This window comes from Musa acuminata, chromosome BXJ2-2 (assembly GCF_036884655.1).
Source record: "Musa acuminata AAA Group cultivar baxijiao chromosome BXJ2-2, Cavendish_Baxijiao_AAA, whole genome shotgun sequence".
In the NCBI taxonomy this organism is placed as follows: Eukaryota; Viridiplantae; Streptophyta; class Magnoliopsida; order Zingiberales; family Musaceae; genus Musa; species Musa acuminata.
In genome coordinates, this window is record NC_088339.1 from 19,371,349 (window position 1) to 19,395,784 (window position 24,436).

The 24,436-nt window shown below is 37.6% G+C and overlaps 1 protein-coding gene across 1 annotated transcript; it reads left to right on the plus strand.

Annotated features, from left to right (window-relative positions):
• The first annotated feature begins 1,589 nt into the window (after positions 1 to 1,589).
• On the plus strand, positions 1,590 to 24,311 carry LOC104000229 (protein PSK SIMULATOR 1). The gene is made up of 13 exons (XM_009422222.3): positions 1,590 to 1,805; positions 1,987 to 2,462; positions 3,815 to 4,140; positions 4,327 to 4,419; positions 4,507 to 4,597; positions 6,701 to 6,794; positions 8,428 to 8,525; positions 8,656 to 8,725; positions 21,717 to 21,820; positions 22,889 to 23,005; positions 23,129 to 23,205; positions 23,300 to 23,344; positions 23,470 to 24,311. The coding sequence occupies exons 2-13, from the start codon at positions 2,133 to 2,135 to the stop codon at positions 23,993 to 23,995; spliced, it is 1,971 nt and encodes a 656-aa protein (XP_009420497.2). The 5' UTR covers positions 1,590 to 1,805; positions 1,987 to 2,132; the 3' UTR covers positions 23,996 to 24,311.
• Positions 24,312 to 24,436: the final 125 nt, after the last annotated feature.

Here is a 24,436-nt window from a genome sequence, read left to right on the forward strand (position 1 = left end):
GGGTTTATGATGCTGAAAGCAGTATCACTGGGTGCTTAGCTTATGAGTTCACTTAGCATTCTAGCTGCACTTGAATTTGATGATTTGATCAGATGCCATCTAAGATACTTTTGCTTTCATTTTCCTGAATGAGTTGGGTGACCTTTCGCCAGCAATGCTTCATTAGTTCCTGTTATCATATATATATATATATAACCTTGCATCCTTTTCACTGGGAAAGCTTATGGTTTGCTGTGGAAATATGGCCATGTCTTTCTCTCTCACGCACATGCAGCCAAAGCAGAGAAGATGAAGAAGCTCTGTAGTCCATAAATTGCCATAAAGCATAAACAAGTGGTAAGATTTCTTGGTTGTGGAATTAGTCAACAAGATTCTTCTTTGAACAAGTTGTTCCTTGATAGCTTCATATCAAACATGATTGCTTTTATGACCATCTTGAATCACAGATATTAATTACATATGATTATTAAATCTTTTCCGATAATTAATTTTCCCTAGTAAATATTTTTTACCTGTAATGTTTTTTTATAAAAAAATATTACTTTCTTAATTTCTTAACCATGCATCTGATATCTTAATTTAACCGCTGGCATATCTCCTTAAAATCCTACCAATGACACAGTAGTTTACTGTCTACTAAGACATTTTAACTCAACAAAACGGTAATAAAGCATGTCTAAAGTTAAAATAAGTTACCTTTGAATAGATCATTAATCTTCCTCAGTTTGAGTTGTGTTACTCAATATTTACTCTCATGATCATTATTATTTTTTATCTAGATCTAAGATTTACTCCTAATTGCTTTTTTAGTAGGGTTATGCTAAATTAATAAAAACCATCACTACTCCTTAGAATTTCAATAAATTTTACATATACTATCAAAAGAATTAAGAGAATGAGTCTTTATTTCATGACAAGCCTACTAAATTATCAAGATTCCAATATGATAAGCCTACTAAAATAGCATAATTTAATAGCATATATATTGACCGATTCTATATTTTGAGACTAAATATTTCTAATTCAAAATAAACAACCCACGTGACATTGAATTTAAATTATGCAAGGATAAAGTTTATTCTTGTTAAATAGATGTATATTGATTCTCTTTAGATTCTATACTATAATATTTTTAACTTCTTTTTATAATAATTAAGTGATAAATAATTTATTGAAATATTTACCGATTACATTATTAGTCAAAAGCGATGAAATGATTATTATTAATAATATATAAAGAGTAAAAAAGAGAAAAAAATTTAATAGAAATATAAAATAAAAAAAATAAATATCATTAAGTTTACTAAACATATGAATTTTTATTTATCAGCAAAAAAATTATATGATATATCCTAAATAATTACATTTATGAGCTTTGTTGTTGTTAAAGGACTGAATTAAGTAACGAGATGTAATTAATACGTTGTCAGGGTTAAGTAACGAGATGTAATTAATAGAACATAATCACGTCATAACTTTGTACCTTCTTTCCACGGTGATCTCAAATGCGAATCTTAAAGACTAAGACGCAATAGACAACGACCCACTTGTAAAATAGAAGAAGGAGAAGTTTGTGTGGGTCTGTGGAGAAGACTTGAGAGGAGCTGAGTGGAGACTTGGACGGCCCAGTTTGGATTTGACCATTTCTCTCTCTCTCTCAGTGCTGCGGTAGACTGTGTGGTCTCCTCTCTCTAGTCTTCTTGCTACCTCGTGCTGCCGTGGGAAGCATAAAGCTGGATCTTGATCGACCGCACCATCAATCAATCGATCGATCAATCGCTTAGCCATTTTATTCTGCCCCAAAGGTCCGGCCTTTTTCTTTCCCTTGCTAGTTTTCTCGTGTTTGGCTACTGTAGGTTTCTCGAAGAATCTCAATCTTGTTTTCGTTTTCTGCCGGTTTTGGGTTTTGGATTCGGAGTTCTACTCGTTATGGCGTCGGACTTGGCTTTAGATTTTAAATCCAGATGTTTTCCCCCTTTTGTTTAGGTGTTACGCTGCTAGATCGACTCGGAGCTGCGGTGGCGATCCCTGTGGAATTTGCTCCTGGCGTCGTTTCTTTGAAAGATTGTCCGCGAAGAATTTGTGCATGCGAAAGGAGAAGAAGGATTGAGATTGGTTAGACGCTCAGCACAATGGGCGGGCTTTGCTCGAAACGATCTGCTGTAGATAAATCGCCCAGCGAGAGTACCCTCGATTCCAATGGGCTCAGGGATCAACCGATGCCGAATCAATCCCGTAGTAAGATGAAAGGGGCTTTGGCTTATTCGATAGCAGGAGAAACTATGGAGAAGCGGCTGCAAGAACAGACCGTTTCCGTTACGGAGGGGATGAGTGTGCCCGCTGAAGACTTACATGCCGCTTCTGCAGAGGCCACGGAGCCACAGTTATCGAGGGCTTTCTCACAAAAGTCCAGGTCAACCATGTCAAAGCCCTCCGACCCTGGGCAGTCTGGGACTACTAAGGCAAGTGTATCTAGTGATAGTTTCCTTTTGTACAATTGGATGGTAAGGAGTGGCAGTAGAACAAGTTATATTTGTTTGGTTGCCACCACTAGTAGTGTAGAAGATCATGGTCACTGGGAAGATGAAATGGCTTTCTATGGCATGTCTCCTTTGAATTATTTGAATTTAATAGACTATATATAAAACTGAGTAAGTGGGTGGTGGTGCACAGTTGAAATGAATCAGTGGAAGCAAGTTATGAATGTTGTTGAGTTCTTCATCCATCGTATTTCTGCTGAGACAATGTTTTCTAACATTCTATGTAATGAATATATTGTTGAATTTGATGCTTTAGATGTTCCGGTAATTGCAGAATCGTTACAATGATAGTGTAACATATTGCTACCAACCAAAATGAGTCACGGAGGCCTGATAGTCAATATGAAATTTGCTCTTGCCTCATCCATTGCTGGTAAAGGGCCATTCTTAGAACCAGGGTTTGTCATTTCGGGTACCAGATTTGTCTTGGAGATTTGTCGGGTCGGTACATACCAGTTTGTATTGATGTATTGACGCACGGTACGTTGGGGTGTGCCGATGGAGATTCGGGTGATTGACATCTTGGTCGCTAGTTGTACCGGTCCATATCACCCGTACCATACCGACTCGGGCTATACAACAAACGTTGCAAAGAACACAAACTTGTGATGCAAGTGTTTTTTTTTTTCAATTATAGAATAAAATCGTACAAAATTATATAGGCTCTCAAATGGAAGAAAACTTGATCAATCATAACAAAGAAGTGGCATAACTAATTTGCTTTCTGAATTCTGATTGGGGATCTCTTGTTTGGACTCAGCTTATGCTTTTTTCTTTTTTTTTTCTCATCTATACATTTGACCATCATAATTTCCTGTTCATATTGCTGAGTTGTGCTTCATATTTGCTACTTCACCTTTAGTTTTTAATTTATAAATTTAACTGTTCTTTTTAAACAAGTTTCGTAATTTGTGCTGGCTTTGGTCAAATTTTTTTAATGGAGGTAAAATCATTGTGTATTCTGTAAGAAATAATGTTGCCATAAACATGTCATCTCAGCTGGCACGGCTAAATTTTTTCCTTCATTTAAGCAATACACATTTTGCTGAGTTTGATCAAGTTAAATTGTTGTTATGGAACACACGTTCCTTTCTAATGTCTTCCAGATTCATCTAGAAACAACAGAACAAAATGTGATATAGATTCTTGCTTGTTCTAGTTATATGCATAAGAAGACTTGCTTTCTGTCGCCTATTGTTGCATATTCTGATTCATTGAACGTTGACTTATTAGATGTGAACTAGGCAAATTAATTATAATTTGTTGTATAGCAGGTTTCAGAAGTGAGCTCAGTTTTGGGCAAGGCAGGTAGTGTTGGGTTTGGCAAAGCTGTGGAGGTATTGGATACACTCGGTAGTACCATGACGAATTTGCACCTGAATAGTAGTTTTGTATCAGGAGTTTCAACAAAGGGAAACAAAATATCTATATTATCTTTTGAAGTTGCCAATACCGTTGTTAAAGGTTTTAATCTAATGCAATCGCTTTCAAAGGAGAACATAAAGTATTTGAAGCAAGTGGTACTTCGATCAGAAGGTGTACAATATTTAATATCCAAAGACATGGATGAGTTGCTGAGGGTTGCTGCTGCTGACAAAAGGTCCATAATCTCAAACTTTCTCATTCAATTGATTCAGTCAAATGCTAAAAAAATTGTACAATTTTTATATTTATGATGTTTTAGTCTGTTCAACAAGTAAACTATCAGAAAATATGATAGCCTTGGTCAATTAAAAGATTGCTTTTATCAATAAAGGTGTGTCAGCTTTTGATGTCAATTCAACAGGGAAGAGCTGAAAGTATTTTCCAAAGAGGTTGTTCGCTTTGGAAATCGTTGTAAAGATCCTCAATGGCACAACTTGGAACGCTATTTTGACAAGTAAAATTCCAACCTTTGTTCTATTGGATTACCCGAATGTATTTTGCTTCTGACAGAATTCATAGATCTTATGTTTATTTACACTAGACTAGCATCAGAACTTACCCATCAAAAACAGTTGAAAAAAATAGCTGAAACTGCAATGGAGCAGCTCATGACATTGGCTCATTATACAGCTGTGAGTATCTCTACCTTACCTTTAATGGTTGATTGTTGTCAAAATGGTCTTACTTCTTTTCCATTAGCATAATCTGCTAGTTGCCTATGGTTCTCAGATATGAAAATTAGCTTTGTCAAATACCATGCATATGTTTGGCGGATGGTACATGCTTATGGTTGCTTTTGATCTCTGTGGACATGCTTGAGATGAATTTTATTTGTGGGGGACTTGCATATTTACTGGAAGTATTTGATGAGAACTGTAGTGAATTACTGAAACATGATTGCCAACATCATGAGCAGATTTGCTTTTACATTTTCCTTGTTTATAAAATGAAGGCATCAGTCGTGTTGTTCTCTTAAAGAGATATTTCTCTTGGAGTTGATTTTCTGCCACCAAATTTCTAAGACCATAGATGCAACCTGAAACGATGGTTCTGTGCTTCTCAGTAAATTTCAATTGTATTCGATAAAGATTGTCATGCAGAGGGTTTCGGAGCATACCGTCTTTGTTCAGTCATTGGTTTGGAGTCTCTTGTGGTGCTGAGGCATGGCTACACACTCTTGGCAATGTGAATGGCGGTATAGCGGCGGTTGACTTATGCACCATTCCATGCAAAGATTGATATAGTACTGAAATATGACACTTTTTGATCTTCCAACAAAATGATCTTTGTTATTATCAAATTTTTTAATCATTTTTGCTTAGTCATTGAACTCAATGGTTTACACTCAAAAGGAAATACAAACATAGAGAAATTGTCATTTTATCGCCATAACAGCAGTGCTATTCTGGCCTTAGAGGAATTAGTATTGTATGGGATTCACACATAATCTGTTTAATTTTACTTATGTTTACTTGTCGTCTGATTGAATAATGCATTTTAGATGTTCGAGTTCCTTTTGACAATCAATATTGATATGTTAACATTTTGATTACTGAAATATTTGCGAGAGTTGCTTAATAGGTGAGCTATCTTATATCAAAACAATACAATTCATGATGCCCTTTCAATGAGAGGTTTAAATAATAGAATAAATGGAGTGAATTATGGTGAAGAACCAGTTGTGGTAGGGAAGAGAGAGACTGGGAATGGGACAGAACCACTCAACATTAAGGAAGAAGATAGTAATTAAAGTCACTGGCCTAAGTAGAAACTTGAAGGTTTCATTGAAATATCTTGTTTTTCATCACTGCTCTTTTCCTAACAAAAAGATCATAGAGAGAGAAACAGGATATTACAATTAAAATTTATGTATCTGAATTTTCTGCATTCAGTAGGTCACATCAAAATCACCTTATATCATGGCTGGTATGAAATCTGCATCTTTTCTGTGAAGCACATAACTAATTGGAATCTTATCAAACATGGGCTGTGGAATGACTTGTTCTGCAAGTCAGAAGCTTGCCTTTAGCCCTGCATATGGCCAGCAACAGTTGAGTCCATATATATACAGCTTAAAATATGTCACAACCCTCCAGTAGAAACCAATTCTGCTACAGGATGGAGGTTATTTTGTTCTACCGTTTCCCAGATCAAGACTCTTGAAGTGTATGGTAGTTCCCTGTTATTCACTCATAGGAAGTACTTGACCATGGATTACTTCCTAGTCGAGGAATCCATTTGAAAAGATATGCTCAATCTTTATTTCAGACCAACGAAATGAAAGTAAGGGAACAACTGATTAATGCTTACCTTCCAAACTTGGACTCTTTGGCACTTAATATTGAACTAAAATTCAACTAGGTCTTACTCAACATTTTTAAGTAAATACTAAAAGGTTTTGATTTAAGTTAGACTCAAGTCTGAATCAAATAAACTTTAACTGGACTCATATTCAGAATAACCTAACAGCTCATAATCAACATTAATTTCTGCATATCTTACTAAAAATAACTCCAAAATTATTTAAAAAATAGAAAAATGATTCATAATTAAACTTTAAAATACCCATAAATTAAATCTTAAGGTGCAGAAAAAAAAGAAAAAAAAGTGTTTCTTAACTTGTTCAGCAGCTTCATTTTCTGGTGAATTTGGTTATTGCCCATATGGGGTTTGTGCTTGATTCTTGAAAAATTTCTTGGTAATATAATTTGTATTTCTGTTTTATGTTTCTATAGGAACTATACCATGAGTTGCATGCCTTGGATAAATTTGAGCAAGATTATAAGAGAAAACATCAAGAAGATAATAGTGCAAATGGAGTACAAAGAGGTTAGCTGCTCTTCTAGATTATTTGTATGTGGCTGTGATTTACAATATAGGTTATCATATTCCCATTTATCTTTTTGTTATCAGAATGATATTTTGCTTGGAGGAACCGGAAGTTGTTCCGATAACTGTCCCTATCCTGTTCTTCTAATGTTTTGAACAAGCATTAACCATTTCGAGAGTGTTGGACTATTCCTTGAAAATGGAAAAACAAAACCTGTCTTTATTGCTTCTGATTTACATTAGCTATCTTTACTGGATACCTTTTGTTCGAATTCCTGAATGTGATTGAAAAGAGTTATTAAATGCTATATTACTCGAGAGTTATTTGTTTATCAAATTAGTTTAGATATTGTGTAAGCCCTTATCTAGATTCATCAATCTAAGTTCATAGTCTAATGATACATCTGAATTCTTTGTGTAGAATAGAGCTAAGTTCGCAATCAATCTTATTACTTGACACTCTTTCCAACTGAATGATCTCCTTCATGCTTGGTTTCTTTCATAATAATGAATGTAATGATTTTTTTTTAAAGCAGGATCTGTAATTGTCAATCTACCTGTTTTGTCAGCTCAAATTAGCTATATAATTTTATATGTGCAATGAATATGTATTGTAACTCATTAATTGTGTTGAATTGATTGCTCAGTCTGAAAGCTTGTTCGTCCAGTACAAATGCCCTTGAATGGGTAATAAATAATAACACATTAAGTGAAACTTTCCTTTACAAATTAACTACACTAGATCCCCTCTTTAGAAATTGTGCATCACTTTAGTGACTGCTACCTTAACTGGTCTGTCCTCAATTCTTATTGATACTTTGTTCTACTATTTACTTGCCATCAAAATTTTCTACCTTTGCTTCGAAACCACTTGTTTCCCTAATATACTTTCTACTGACCAGTGAAAGGTCTATCAACAATTTGCATGATTGGCATTGATATTAGTATCGTGATAGACTAAGGAGCAAGGACTATGTGATTGATGTCAGCATGATTGGCTAGGTCGGATCAGTGAGATTGGAATTGGACAAGAAAATATTTAAAAATAAAAAACTAAAGTACAAAATAACAAAATATTTTTTTTCAAAGGATAAGTAATGAAGGCAGGATTCAAGCCTAAGATTTTGCAATAAATTTTCAAAGTCTTTACCAGCCAAATAATAGAATATTAAAGTCTTTACCAGCCAAATAATAAAGCAATAAATTTTGCAATAACTAACACATTCAAATAATAAAATATTAAATTTTTTAAAAAATAAAAATATTATGTATTATAAAATTCTTTTATGATCATACTTCATGCAAGACAACAACGAGAAATTTTTGAAGTCCCAACCATTTGGGGATTGATACAACAATGATATGAGGAGTAACAACTATTAATTTGATCACACCCTTATGCCCGCATTAAGACTGCAAAATCTACTTGATGTGAAATTGAAGTAGGTGAGTGGCATTGTTTTCTATAAGAATTTCTCATTTTAGTATTATTATATACACTGGCTTGTATTTGTGCTGATCTTTACCGGAAATACACCTATGTGAATTGAAAGATGGTTTCTCTCATAGGTGTGGTTATTTATTATTTATTTGATAAATACCATCTTCAATTAAGTATTTTATTGATTTTTAGGTGATAATCTCCAAAACCCAAGGCAAGATTTGAAGAGCCAAAGAAAGCATGTAAAGTCCTTGAAGAAAAGATCACTCTGGTCCAAGAATTTGGAAGAGGTAGGTCCACATTGTTGCTTCAAGATTGTCTTATATAATGGTCAGCAGATATTGTAACTGCATATTGGTATACCATGTTGTTTGACCATAATGGCACTTCTATAGCATGCCTTTTATCTCTCTATTGTAGGTGTTGGAAAAGCTTGTAGATATTGTCCACTTCTTACACTTGCAGATTCAGGATGCCTTTGGAACTGCTGGTACTTGAACCTAAACTTGTCTCAGTTTACTTTTGCTTCTTCATTGGCTTTGATATCAATAAACATGTGATTTGTTGGTATATAACTTCTTTTGGGAATTAATCACTCTCTTTGGTACTCGATATCTTACATCTGTTATCTACAGGTCTGTTAGGTTTATTATATTTAGTTCAGTTACAGTTTGTTATGTCTATTTTGTCATAATAGGCTTACTAAGATTTAGTGCAAATATTGGTATGTGCAAGGATTGAAATTTCGTACTGTACTAGTGTACCAAGCTTTGCGGTATGCCAGGGTGTACCGAGCAGTACACTAAAAAAAATATAAAAATTAATTTTACTACCAAGCGGTATTAAATATATAAAAATATATAAAAATCGCAGCAATATAAAATGACCATTAAGGGCACATTTGTGTGCTTCTCGTCGGCCTTTATATATTGGGCCGAACCCTATTTGCAGAAGAGGGAGCGAAGAGCTGTGGCGTCGAGGGAATGATGGCAACGGGCACCACAACGAAGGAGCAAAGAAACAAGAAGAAGAAGACGAAGGATAAGTGGGGGCAACCAATGGTCGCACTTGTGGAGGACGCTGAACAAGGACGAGAAGAAAACTCGTCGCAGCGAGATGCCGAGGAACAGGTGGAGGAGGAGGAGGCGGCGTTGGGTGGCGGCAAGTCATATGATCCCAACAAGGTGGTGGTGAGCGGGATGCCCTACTCAGCACCTGAGCAGCAGATTAGAGACTTGTTCAGGGGCATCGGCCTTGTCGTCCAAGCTCTCCTGCTTCCCCGATGTCGGACTGAGATCGAGAAAGGGCGTGGAAAATAAGTTTGCGCCGAGGTTCGACGAGCTCGGGTTTATCGAGACGCCGATGACGGTGCATCAGTGACTCTGCGGTACTCTTTCTCAACGCTTCTCCCTCTTTCTCAATTCTTCTTTCTCTTCTTCCTCGCCTCGCCTCACCTTAGCTAGGTTAATACCACTCGGTAGCGGGCGATCCGCGTGTCGGTCAGCTGGCTGACCAGTACGTACCACTCGTACCGAGTGGTACGGAACGATATTAAAAACCCAAGGTATGTGTACCAGGATACCCTGTCAACACATTCTATAGAAAGTACATTGAGAACAAAAAGGTAAAACATATCATAATCGACAAAAAGCAACAAAAGAGGGTTGTTCTATCACGAACTTAGTTGGTTTTACGTAAGTCGTGGAGCACCCCTATGTGTCCGTCTACAAATGGTCAACTTCCCCAACACCTCTTATGGTCCTTTTAAGGCCCTGCAAAAGAGAAGACAGGTTAGAGGAAGCGTTTAACTCGGGATCTCACGAGCAGGCATTTCAGCAAACACTTGATAGACAATGCAAATTACAAACATAGATTTCACAAGCTCTGAACGGCCGCGCGACAAAGGATCCAAGGTGGTCTACTGCAACCAAAAGTCCCCACAAGTGCTCACAAGGCACTATTGTGGAACAAGGCAGCGAACTAGCCCTAAACACTACCCCAAAAAGCTCATTTAGACATTTGTCACATGGGTAGCTCTAAGGTGCTGTGTTGGTTGATACTTAGCACCACTCTATGGAGCTAGAAAGCCTCCAAAATGCCTTTCTAGATGTTCTGTTTTTGGGTAGTTTTGCCTCTATACGATGACTGTACACAACCTACATTTACAGGACTAAGACAGTCACAAAAGCCAACTCAAATAGGGTTGCCAAGCCTATTGCAAGCTCTTTACATGTTGTGCAAAGCATGAACAAAACTGAAACACACAAACATTACATCGAACACCCTTTGTACAGATTTGTTTGTGATATTCTCCCATACTTATTCCTTCGATGTCCTTGTCGAAGCCTTTGCAGACGCTATATCTCCTCGCCTTTGTTGAATCTTCAATCTTCTTCTCCAGTTGCAACGTGCCTCTTGGCTCTTAGTTGCTCTTCATCGCTGTTATTGAGTAGTCAAACTTTGATTCGCCAACGTTGCTTTAACTTGCCAATGACTCTGACTCTGGTGTGGGGTCGGTCGAGTTGTGCTGATTTTTTCTAGTTCCTACGGATCCTTTAGATGAAGGAGAAGACATTTCTTGTTATGCGCCAATCTCTCAAATGTCTCGTGTCTCTTGAACTGGTTGGATGCCTGTTAGAGCTTTAACAAGCATCGTCTCGTAGACTAAAGTTTTTGAGGTCTTTCCTTCGCAAAATTTGTCTATCAATTTTTCTTCTACTTAGTTGTTGCTTCCAAATAGGTTCGCATTACTTCCGCTTTTGATTGATATTTAATTATGAAATGAAGTAAATAATCTACTTTCGGTAGAGCCAATTACTATTGGTGAGGATTTGACAACTGTTGTCTACCACTAAGTCTCTTTAAAGGGTCTTTGAACATGTGCAAGGCTCCTCTACTGGGTAAATAAGAGAAGGTACTCAGTTTCGCTCATTCTCTTAAGAGTTGAGAAGACAATGACTACTTAGCTTTGCCCGTCTCGTCGAGGGTTGTACTTCATGCATCAAGCTAGTTACTAGCTTTCGCTTGCTCTGTTGACACTTTTGAAGCACCCGAAGTGTTTGTACTCTTTGCGTTGAGTTAGTTAGCTATTGTAATTCGCTTCATTACCATTGAACTTTTAGAATGTAAGAAGTTTTGCCCAAAAAAAGAAAAACTTCTCCCCGAGTTGAAGCAAGTCTTCGATAGTTTTGGTTGCCTCTAGGGTTGTACCTTCTTCTCTATCATTTCTACTGCCTACTCCTCTGAGTAGAAAAGGTACAACACCTTGTATTGTCTACTTTGTTCCTTGGTCGAGCACTCCTGCATCAGCTCGAAGTCCCTCACTTTCAGCTATCTTGTTGAGAAGCCCATCGACACCGGTACTTGGAGTTTGCATTTGCATTCTCTACCTCCTCGGCCCCCTTGGAGTTTGCGTTTGTATTTGCATTCCTCCCTCAAAGAGAGGAAGGAATCAATGAGTCTTGCCTCTGTGGTACCATGGCATTGCCATGCCCATGACCCTACTATCTGTTGTCTCACGTATACATCCCTTTCTTCGCAATCAGTGGATCCACCTCAACGGCACTATGACACTCTTCCGAGTTCACCTCCATCCTAATCAACGCATGGTTTTGGGTAGCTAAGTCCGTCTGGACTTATTGTCGCTTCCTTCAATTGTGTTCGCTCCTTTGGTAATCGACCTTTGTCCACCCGCTCTCGTGTCACACACAGACGAAGTGCAGCTCTATGACAGTCTGTCGCTCAGCCGCTCTCGAAGTTCACTGACTTTGCTGAAATTAGTTTGCTATTGTTTGGATCATGGACCCTTATCCCTAGCATAATCTTTACTACACATAACATTCTTTACGGCAGCTTGAATGATAGTACTGTGACATATTCTTCAAGAGTACCCACCTTTATATCATTTTTCCCCGTGTCAAGGCATTCTAACCCCTACTTTGCCTTCGCAAATTGAGTTGCCTTAGTCCCTCCGTCAATTGTTTCATCGAGATAAGGTGAATGTGCCTTGAAGCTCCCTTCGACTTCGTCACCATGTAAGATGAGTCCGCTCCATTAGAATGAGGGACTCATGGAACTACATAATCTTGCTCTTGTCTTTGCAAGAGTTCATGTCCTTGACCTTTTGTCCAAGGAAAGCTTCGTGTCTCCGTTCTATGTTTCATCTTCTATGTTGACTCCCTTCATGCGGCTTGAGCACTTCACCAAGTTTCACCCAAGTTGCTTTGCTTTTTGGTTTGCATTGAGTTGATTGTAGCCCTCGCGCTCACCATTCCACAGGTTAGCCCTTTGTGGAGTTTGATCTTCACATCGACTCTAAGCATGCCTTTGGTTAGTGTTGCCTACGGTCGTTCTCCCACTTGATCTCGTAATGCTTCCACCAATACATTACCTTGTGCGAGTGATACCGATGTGATGCAGAATGGGAGGGGTGTAGTAGAATAGAATTTGAAATAAAACCGATAGTATAGTTTGTCGAATAGAAAGGAGCGAACTAACGAAGCAACTTTGATAAAAACGAAAAGTAGCTCACCACCAAGTTTAAAATCACAATGGGATACAAAAAGTTCACCACCCAACGGAAATTAAACAAGGATACATAACTAGAAAATAAAAAAACTCACCACTCAAGGACGCATCCAAGAGACATAGAGTTTATGGGAGTACTCCAAGAGAGCTTCTGCCAAAATATCATCAGTTTTTAAAATCCTTTCTAAGCCCTAAACACCAACATAAGTACTAGTGCATGAAACAACCCTTCATGCATAGGGAATTTCGAAATTAAGTGTTCACAGCTACTAACCAACTCTTTTAATGCATTCCTTGGTCATGAAGAAATGTTCACAGCTACTAACAAACTCCTTTAATGCATTCTTTGGTCATGAAGAAAAGCACATTGAAACAACTTTAACTTTGTACAGGGAATATGCTGATGAGCTGTCATATTTGAGTGGGCTGAGTTGAAGATTATGAGACATCATTGTTGGCTGAAAAAAATACCATATCATAATCAAGGTTTATATGATCAGATTGTAGTAAATTAGAGACTCCCGTGTCAGCGAGATCATGTGATGACTCCTTGTCATTCGCTCGGTCATCGAGCTTTATGGAGCTATTGTCTTGAGGTACCCCCTCAACATGTGTAGTCCATTGCACATGATTCTCCCTCTGGAGAACAAAGACTTATCTTTCCTGGATATCTGTCCCGTTAAAACAACTTTTCTATTTGCATAATTCCCTTTAGAAGTTTTGGAAACCATCATCCCTTAGACTACTTTGCCTTACTAAACAAATCATGCATTATTCCGCCACCGTAAACTCACTTGCTAGATTGTGACTCTGCGAATACAACCCCCATTGCACCCTTTTAAGGCCTAGCAACATGCTGAACCTATTGCATGTTTCAGGCTCCTATAGACGTATCATTCCCATGTCGAAAAGAAAGTTTTCATGCTCTATGTCGCTTAGGTTTGGTTATCTTAGGATGGCCATGAATAGTCCATCGTTCGCGTACAAGCTCTTGTATGGGCACCGAATTCTTTGAGTTAGCATTTTCCCTCACCTTTGTGAGCTTTGCACAACTTTTTCAGTCGTCGAGCAACCCATCCCTCCTTGCACGGTCTCGTCTTTTGCCAAGCGCCCCTGCTTGCCTCGAGCACTATCAAGTTTGGTTATCAACGTCGAGCCATAGCTTGAACTCAGCTATCCCAACTTTTGTGCGCTACGCATTCTTCCCGGTTCTCTTGTCCACGTAGTGCCTCTCGCGCGAAGGGTTGCCATTCCTCTAAATGTTAATCTTGGATGCTCGCTCCTTTGATCGACTCATTTCCCTATGTTTCTACACTCGTTTCTCTCAAACTATTGTGCGTGTTGTCTACCCTCAACATTGTCCTGTTAGGTCGCTCATGTTTGCATGCCAAGTGTTCCTAAGTATGCTTATCCCGCTCTGATATCATCTGTCATAAACTTAGCTGGTTTTACCTAGGTCGTGCGGCACCCTTGTGTGTCCCTCTACAAAGGCCCAACCTCCCTGAAACCTCTTATGGTCCCTTAAGGACCTGCAAAAGAGATGATGGATTAGAGGAAGCGTTTAACTTGGGATTCCACAAGCAGACATTTCAGCAAACACTTGATGGACAATGCAAATTACAAACATAGACTTCGTAAGCTCTGAACGGTTATGTGACAAAAGGTCCAAGGTGGTCCGTTGTGGCCAAAAGTCCCCACAAGTGCCCACATGATACTATTGTAGACTTTAGACATTACCCCAAAGACCCATTCAACCATGTGCTACCTAGGTAGCTCCATAGTGTTGCGCTGGTTGATACTTCGCACCACTTTATGGAGCTAGAAAACCCCTAAAATGACTATCTAGATGGCTTGTTTTTGAGCAATTTTGCCTTTGCGTGATGACTGCATACAATCTACGTTTATAGAACTAAGACGGTCACAAAAGCCAACTAAAATTGGGCTATCAAGCCTACCGCAAGCCCTCTACACGTTGTGCAAAGTATGAACAAAATCGAAAGACACGAACATACACAAACTGACTCTTTATAGGGAGGTATTCTTTAGCCTTTGCGTCTCAAAGCCCTAGTGATTCTCTAGGGGGCCAATTGGAGTAGTAGGGAGACACTAGGAATAAGAGAGGCAATGGTTCACAAGTTGGCAGATAGTCCGAAAGGAAGACAAAAGATAGACATTAGGTGTAAAAGCTAGAAAGGGAGAGCGATTTAGCGAATATGTAGCGGAAACAGCCCATTAATGCTTACTAGTCCTGCTTCAACTAGTATTGTGTAGTTACCCCTAGGTATAGGTGACATGGACTATCGATGAGTTTTGCCTAGTTACCACCTGGTATAGGTGTACCATCAACATATGGTAATATGATTGCTGTGTGAAGATTCACTCAATAGTAATTTCACATATTGGTGTAGGCGAAATGCACAAAGAATTTAGTGATAAACATGTGGAGGTACACATTTCACATACTAAAATTGACTCGATTGATAACATGTGGCTGGTGCAATAGATAGCGGCTGGCATTTTGATGCTTGGATATTCCTTCAACTTTTGGATGTTGAGTTGGTCAAACTAGGCTACAAATCACTAGTGTTGTAGCAATCAAATCCTTTTTCATGGAAAATATAACTTGTATTTATAGTCAGTTTAGTATTTCTAGATTGGATTTAATCATCCATGTGGTAAAATGACAATGTTTTTCATCTCTAGTCGTCAGGGACCTAGTTGTCAATTGATACAACTTTTGTCGACAGTATGGAGAGGTAGCAGGACTATAACAAGAGAGAGTTGCAAGAGCCATAGTGGTGATCCTTTCCATTCTTGTTCAAGATATATAATTAGAAAGATGGAAGGAAGGAGAGAGGAGAGAGGCAAATAACTACTCTCTTCATCTCATTACCAATAAAAGGGAAGAGGACACAGAGCTGCAAAAGAAGAAAAACAGTGAGTGATGGAAAGAGGAACAGGGATGAAGAATTCAACAGGGATTTCCTGCTACCTTTTTGTGCCAATGCAATAAATTTTATGGTAGATTTCATCTAGGTCAGAATTACATTCACCGTATTTAATGGAAGAATTTGATTGCTCTAGAACTAATAGTTAGGGCAAATCAAATTGTGATATGATTGTAAAAGTCCTAGCGTTTGAATCGGTCCTCGGATTACAGTCCTGACATTTTATTATTAGGACCATTTCAGCACTAAGAGAGAGGGGGGGTGGGTGGGGGGAATTAATGCTTTCGTAAAACTTCGGATGATTCAAAAATTTCGTTCGATAAAGCTTGTATCGGAAAGCGTTTAAACTAAGAGAGCAAGTGAGAGTAATAAGCAAGTAAATAAATAAGTAATAGTAATGAAAAGCATGAAGGAAATGCAAATCGAGTTTATAGTGGTTCGGTCGTCATGACCTACGTCCACTCCCGATTCTTCTTCACTCAAGGCCATCAGCTTTCACTATCAATCTTCTTTCAACGGATGACGATCAACTATCCTCTTACAACTCTTTCTTCTTTTAACAGGATCAGGAGAGAACCTTTACATCTCTCTTTTACACTAGACCTTACTCCTCCCTTTAGAAGACTTTCTAAACCTAGGAGGAAGAGACTCTATACTTCAAGAGAGTTTACACCTTTTTTCTCAAGTATATTTCCCCCCTTACTACTCAGTTTCTTTTATATACCGAGAGTTTCTTCTATATACCGAGCAGGGATGAGTGGGGTATTTATAAGCCCCAAATAGATTTAAATTTGGAGCCAAAACGGTCTCATCCTGGGTTTTCAGGGTACTGGCGGTACCATCGTTAGTACGGGGCAGTACCATCGCCTACCAGTTTGACATTGGGCGGTACCATTGCTTAACACATTGACACTGGGCGGTACCATCGCCCAGTTTGGCGTTACCACCACCTGATAGCCTCAGAGACTGGGCTTTTGACTTTTCTAGCTCATAGGCGGTTCCACCACCAGTTTGGCGGTGCCACCGCTTGACCCAACTTTTGGGTCACTAAATGGGCCTCCCAATGAGCCCAAATCAATTTCAATTTAGGCCCAATTGACTCCTAATTGAGTTAGCATGATTACACCAAAAACTAACTCAATTAACCTCCTAAACTACTTCAATCTAGACAAATGATTATAAAGCATGAATCCTTTGTCCGGTATGTCATTGGTTCATTCGGCCTTTGTTCGACCCTTTAGCGCATCGTCTCTCCTTCGGCGTATTGCTTAATCGGTATATTGACCTCTCGCAACATCCAATCTTCTTGGCACAATGTCCGATCCTTCTGGCCCAATGCCTGAACTCATGACACGAAATCCTTCTGTCGGCACGTCGACTAGTCCTTCGGCCCGACGTCCAATCTTCTGACATGTTTTACTCCGGCCTAACTTCTGATTCTTCCTGCTACAATCAATTTGCCTTTGCATGATCGAAGATAGTCTTGCGTTACTCAAACGCTGATTAGATCATAACTTCATCAATTTATTTCATCATCAAAATCCGAGATTCAACAATCTCCCCCTTTTTGATGATAGAGTTTCACTAAACTCCTATCTATATGCCATAATTTCAATCATTAATCATATGCAATACATCATATTAACATAATCATTACTTACATCATAAGTTAGAAGTATTGCATGCATAATTTCAAATCATCATATATAATTTCAAAATATAAAAGTACATCATACCATGCATGATTCAAATTTTAAACCATCATCATAACTTCTCCCCCTTTGTCATCAACGAAAGGAGAAGTACAACCTAGTACAACTAGCAAGTTTTTGAAACATATAAGCTAACAATTCTTGAGATGTTTAAGCTAGCAATTTTTGCTTATCTTTTGAGATGTGCAAGATAGCAATTTTCTGTTTCTTTGAAATGTGCAACCTAGTAATTTTTGTTTCCTTTTGCAATGTGCAAGCTAATAATTTTGCTTCCTTTTGCAATGTGCAATCTAGCAATTTTTTTTTTCTTTGTGATGTGCAAGCTAGCAAGACTTTATCCCCCTTTGTCATTGACAAAAGGAAAGGAATAATACAATATTATAAATATTTTCCTTTTACATCAATTTTTAAACATGACATAAGGTATACAACCATAAATACAAAGGAATTGTACATATGAAAATCTAGCAAAAAGAAATATTAGAAGATCAAATAATAGGCAATCTTCAAAGGAAATCTTAAGTCATGAATTTCGAGAAATCAAAAGAAAAATCATGATTCATAAATAATCTCTTTAGCAAGAAAAAGTATAGGAGATAAAAGATCTTGATTCATATAGAATAAATCTCAAATTATAATTCCAAGAAATCAAAAGAGAAATCATGATTTGGATAAAACTCATTCAAATTCAAATCATCAAATCATCAAATCATCAAAATCACTTTCATAGTTTAAAAGATTCAAAATAACATACATAGATTCATCACTCACTAAAGATCTCTGGTTGAAAAGAAAAATCGAAAAGTTTTAAAGAAATTTTCAACAAAAATGCATTCCTTTTTTTTTTTTTTCAATTTATGTGATTGATTTCTTACAACCATGCCCTAGCATTGCATCATTGTTTGAAAACGAAAAATAAGTTTCATTACAATCAACAAGATCAATAGTATAACACATTAAAACATTTTTAATAAAAAAATTGATTTGTTAATAATCATTTTAATTCCAATGATTTTGTTATTATTTGTTGTAGTAATAAATTTTTCTTCTTAAGTGAATCTAACTCTTCATACTTAGTACAAGGAGTTAACTACAATTGTCATGCTCATTTTTAAAATTTTTCAAAATCATTAAAAAGAGAAGCATGATCCTTTTTTTTGTTTTGCATTTTATATTTCTTACTAACTAATTTAAAAACAACTCATGAAATGCATAAGTAATTTCATAGTAAGGTAAAGGGGTTTCGGTTGAGTCACTTACCTCGTTGTCGAGAGCCACCAAGGCGTAGTTCACCTCCTTGCCTTCATTGGTTTTCTCCTCGTCTTCGGATACACTCGATTCGTCCCAAGTCATCTTGAGTGCTTTCTTCTTCTTTTAATGTGAAAGCATATTCTTCTTCGGTTGTGGACATTCGCTTTTGAAGTGCCCCGGTCGATTGCATTCATAGCAAGTTATTTTGTCTTTTTTAAGTTCGTTTTTATTCTTAGATTCTTGTTTTATAAAATTTTTAAATTTTCTTATGAGAAATTCAAAGTCATCATCATCACTTGAGTTTTCTCCCAAGTGGTCTTCTTTGGTTCTAAGTGTCAAATCCTTCCTGTTCTTTGGAAGGTTGTTCTCATGTTTGTCATGTGTCATACAAGTCATTGCATAGGTCATTAAAGACCCGATAAGTTCTTTAAGAGCAAAATTGTTCAAATCCTTTGCTTCTTGTATTGCCATCACTTTCAGATCCCAGCTCTTTGGAAGGGATCTTAGAATCTTGTTTACAAGTTCAAGATTAAAAAAACATTTGCCAAGAGCTTTCAAACCATTGACGACATTTGTAAAACGAGTGTATATATCTCCAATGGTTTCGCTTGGCTTCATTCGAAACAATTCAAAACTATGCATCAAAAGATTAATTATAGATTCTTTAACTCTATTCGTATCTTCATAAGTTACTTCTAGTATGTGTCAAATCTCATGTGTAGTTTCGCATAAAGAAATACGATTAAACTCATTTTTGTTTAAAGCGCAAAATAAAACATTCATAGCTTTCGCATTTAAAGAAAATAATTTTTTCTCAAAATCATTCCATTCATTTATAGGTTTAGAAGGGGTTTGAAAACCAAGTTCAACAATATTCTATAAATTGAAATCCATAGAAAGTAAGAAAACTCTCATACGTGTTTTCCAATATGTGTAGTCCATCCCATTGAACATAAGAGGACGAGTGAAAGAGTGACCCTTTAGATTGCCAAAAAATGTCATTTAGTCTCTCTTGGGTGTTAAACCAACGGAGAGAAGCTTAGCTCTTATACCAATTGTTAGGATCGTTTCGGCACTAAGAGGGAGGGGGGGAGGTGAATTAGTGCTTTCGTAAAACTTCCGACGATTCGAAAATTTCATTCGATAAAGCTCGTTTCGAAAAACGTTTAAACTTAGAGAGCAAGTGAGAGTAATAAGAAAGTAAATCAATAAGTAATGGTAATGAAAAGCATGAAGAAAATGCAAACCGAGTTTATAGTGGTTCGATCCCGATTCCTCTTCACTCGAGACCATCGGCTTTTACTACCGATCTTCTTTCAACGGGCGAAGATTAACTATCCTCTTACAACTCTTTCTCCTTATATCAGGCTTAGGAGAGAACCTTTTCATCTCTCTTTTACACTGGACCTCTCTCCTCCCTTTAGAAGACTTTCTAAACCTAGGAGGAAAAGACTCTATGCTTTAAGAGAGTTTACATATTTTTTCTCAAGTATATTTTCCCCCTTACTACTAAATTTCTTCTATATACCGAGCAAGGATGAGTGAGGTATTTATAGGCCCCAAATGGATTCAAATTTGGAGCCAAAATGGTATTATCCTGGATTTTCAAGGTACTGGCGATACCATCGCCAGTACTGGGTAGTACCATCGCCTACCAGTCTTATATTGGGTGGTTTCATCACCTAGTCTGGCGATACCACTGCTTGACACATTGACGTTGGGTGGTACCATCGTCTGACAACCTCAGAAACTGGGCTTTTGACTTTTCTAGCTTATAGGCTGTTCCACCACCAGTTTGGCAGTGCCATCGCCTGAGCCAACTTTTGGGTCACTGAATGAGCCTCCTAATGAGCTCAAAGCAATCCCAATTTAGGCTCAATTGACCCCTAATTGAGTTAGCATGATTACACCAAAAACTAACTCAATTAGCCTCCTAAACTACTTTGATCTAGACAAATGATTACAAAGCATGAATCATTTGTCCGGCATGTTATTGGTTCATTCGGACTTCGTCCGATCCTTCAGCGCATCGTCCTCTCCTTCGACGTATTGTCTAATCAGCATGTTGACCTCCTGCAATATCCGATCTTCTTAGCGCAATATCCGATCCTTCTGGCCCAACGTCCAATCTTTGACATATTTTACTTCGGCCCAACTTTTGATTTTTCTTGCTTCAATCAATTTGTCTTTGCATGATTGAAGATAGTCCTGCGTTACTCAAACGTTGATTAGATCATAACTTCATCAATTGATTTCATCATCAAAATCCGAGATTCAACATTTATGAATCTTGACAAGTTGCTTGCACCCTTCTGAAGGTTCTTCAAATGGAACTCCAAGCATGCTTTCCCAAAACAGATTGCCATTTGACCTTAAATTTTCCTTAATCACAATTGCTGCCTCTGTATGGCTCTGGTAAGGTTGTATATCTAACCTTCTTGTGGGTTTGAGTGGCCGAGACCTTATGTGCTGAACTGAACTTTGTTGTCGATGTCCATTATGATGTACATTTAGGTTGAGCTTTAAATTTATTAGTGTAAGCCTCATCTAGATTGAACCTTTGTATTTCAATACACCAATCATTATGTGTCTCATGTCCTAGTACCTTGACATATTTGTGGCTTTACCTGGCTATTCTAATCTACAACTATTTGTTTGCCAACACATGTTTCTCATGTCCCATTTCCATGAAGGAATAATGTATCTTTAATTTACTTTTTATTGATTTAGCAATTAACTTGGTATCTGTTAATAATGCGCCATAGAGGCTTTAATAATTGTATCTGTATGTTTATTTGAGAACCCTTTATTAAATCTTTTGTAAACTATCATTTTAGTATACAAATTTGTTGAAATTGATTCCGTTGCACAATTATTTTTCATTGTTAGCACAAGTACTCTAGATAAAGAGATCATTTGTAGTTGGTGCAAAAATATACAAGGATTCCTACACTGGATCTTTTAGTTTATGTGAGGTTGTTTGCTGTTTACTCATTCTAGTATTTGTTTTTGCTAAGTGAAATTTGAATTTATAAAACTGTAGATACTGATAAACCATCAGAGTTGACTATGAAGAGTCAAAGAAGATTGGGACCTGCTGGCCTTGCGCTACATTATGCAAATATCATTACTCAGATAGACACCCTTGTGAGTCATTTCTTTCTTCTGTCTTCCCATGTCAAAAAAAAAAAAAAGAATTGTTTACAGTTATGGTATCATTTGCTCTTACACATGTGCTTCTTGACATTCTTAGAGACATCAAAATCATTATCATCTTTGAGCTTTTCTGAGAAGAAAACGTTGTTATTTGTTCTGTATAGAATTAACCTAACCCATGTAGGCTAGCATATCTTGAACTTAATTTGTCGTGCCATATCGACATTATTAATGCATTGGTGTGCCAGCACACTGAGAAGCACCCAAAAAAAAAAATTTCTGCAAAAGAAAGAACTTGTCAGGATGCAGCAGTCTTTTGGCTCTCTCCTCTGGCATTCCTCTCCTTTTTCATGGCCCCCAAAATTCAGATGTGGGAATCTGACAGCCTTTAATTCAGGAAGTGAAGCAGCTGCAGATTCCCAAAGCCAATTATAAATCAGATCTAACCCACACCCATTTTTAAGTTAAGTTTGGCCTGATCTGGATGATTTGGTCTAAAAGAATTGTGGCTTAGTTCATCAGAATTCGCTGTCTAAGTTTCCACAATGTATAAAATGCTATTTTGTACTCACTTAAACTTATAATTTGGATTTTGGCAAACTATCTGCCATGCATCATGATCAGCATTTCTTTTATAAAGGTAGAATTGTTTCAAATTTCATATTAAATACAATGAACAAACTTGAGTCATGGACTCTCACTTAGGGAACAATCTGAGCTCTTAGATATATTTGATATAATTTCTGTAAGATATCATTCAAAAAGGGAAAAGAAAACCTAATATGTTAATTCGATGGTTGACCTGTGTTAAGTTTGTGTATACTCTGCCACCACCAGCTCACATATGATTTGACTGACAAAGCACCATATGTGGTACTTGAGATCTGCATCACAATCATCATGGCTGGTGCTGGGGCAGTAAAGAATATGATTAACTATAACCAATTGCTCCTGTTCATAGTGGGAAATTACCTTGACGAAATGATTGTGTATGAATGTAATAAACGTTTAGATGTATTCTTTAAACTATGGTTTATGCTAACCGTTAGCTTTAATCAGGTCTCTCGGTCAAGCTCTGTACCTTCAAATACAAGAGACTCGTTGTACCAAGGATTGCCCCCGACGATGAAAAATGCATTTCGTTGTAGGTTGCAATCATTTCAGATCAAGGAAGAGGTATGCAATTGCGAAAATCTGTCACTCAACCTTGCTAAAAAATACATCACTAGATCGATAATAAGTTGTCTTAAATATGATTTGGTTATATGCTAATATAAATGTGTGTGTAAAATTTTGCAGCTTACTGTTCCTCAAATCAAAGCAGAGATGGAAAAATCATTGCGGTGGCTTGTCCCGATAGCCAATAACACAACCAAGTAATTTAGCTACACATCCAGTTCATCCTTTGAACATGTAAATTTAACCCATGATATATGTTAATACTTCTGTTAACTGTTGCAACTTGTTTAGGGCTCACCATGGTTTTGGTTGGGTTGGAGAGTGGGCAAACATAGGGTAAGAAACCAAAGTGTGATTATTTTAATGCCTGGTTCTGTTTAGCTGATTAGTACTTTATTTTGCACAAGATCTCTGGCTTTGTCGAAATTGGTAACCTAGCTAATTGCATACCTTACATTCAGGTCCGAGGTGAATCGAAAGCCAGGTGGTTCGGTGGACTTGATTCGGGTAGAGACACTCTACCATGCAGACAAGGAGAAGACTGAAGCATACATCCTTAACTTATTGCTATGGCTTCACCATCTCATCAGCCGCTTGAAGTCCAGTGGTGGAGGGATCAAATCTCCCATCAAATCCCCAGTTTGTTCTCCCTCACAAGAGGGTTTAACCATAACATCACTGTCTGCGAAACCGAGCCCCCCATCATCCGTGCTCTCTCAAGAAGACGAAGAAATGCTGCAGTACGTGAACTTCAGGAAACTGATCCCAGGGATTAGCAAGAGCCAGGAGTTTGACACAACAAAGTCGAAGTCGGGCAGGCACAACCGGCTGAGCAAGAGCAACAGCCACTCGCCTGCCAGCTGTACCAGGAAAGACTTCTTTGCAGGGGCTAGAAGGCCGTCGTTGCTTCCCGTCATTGACTTTAACATCGACAGGGTAAAAGCGCTGGATATGATCGATCGAGTGGATGATATCAGAAAACCGTGAAGCAGCTACAGAACATGATCCGAGGATTCATCAAGTCCAGCAAAATGATATGAAGAAGAGTGTTCATATGCAAACAGATAACCTCACATGATGGAGCGCTTGTGGATAGAGATGGAGACGGCAAGCATGATCGACTTGTATCATGAAGTTATAATGTTCTGTGTACAAGCCTTTCGGATCTAATAAATATTCTAAATGTTTTGAGATAAAATGTGGCTGTCAAAGGATCTCCACTGTGATGATGAAGGCTATTTTAGTAGCAAATTACAGAGTCAAGGACAGTAATATCATTATATAATATATTTTAATCCTGATATATTTTGTGTGTGTGTGTGTGTGTGTGTGGAGGTTTTGAAGGTATTTGTGTTAGAAAAGCCCCAAAGAGCCACTAAATCAATCACAAATTAACTTTCAGGAAAAGCCATGCCAATGGATAGTGCT

What these genes read in the sequence shown, in the direction of transcription:
- LOC104000229 (XM_009422222.3), top strand. Translation starts at nt 2,133, where the DNA reads ATGGGCGGGCTTTGCTCGAAACGATCTGCTGTAGATAAATCGCCCAGC. An exon ending in TTGGAACGCTATTTTGACAA is followed by an intron (nt 4,420 to 4,506) that starts GTAAAATTCCAA and finishes TATTTACACTAG; the next exon opens with ACTAGCATCAGAACTTACCC. An exon ending in TGCAAATGGAGTACAAAGAG is followed by an intron (nt 6,795 to 8,427) that starts GTTAGCTGCTCT and finishes ATTGATTTTTAG; the next exon opens with GTGATAATCTCCAAAACCCA.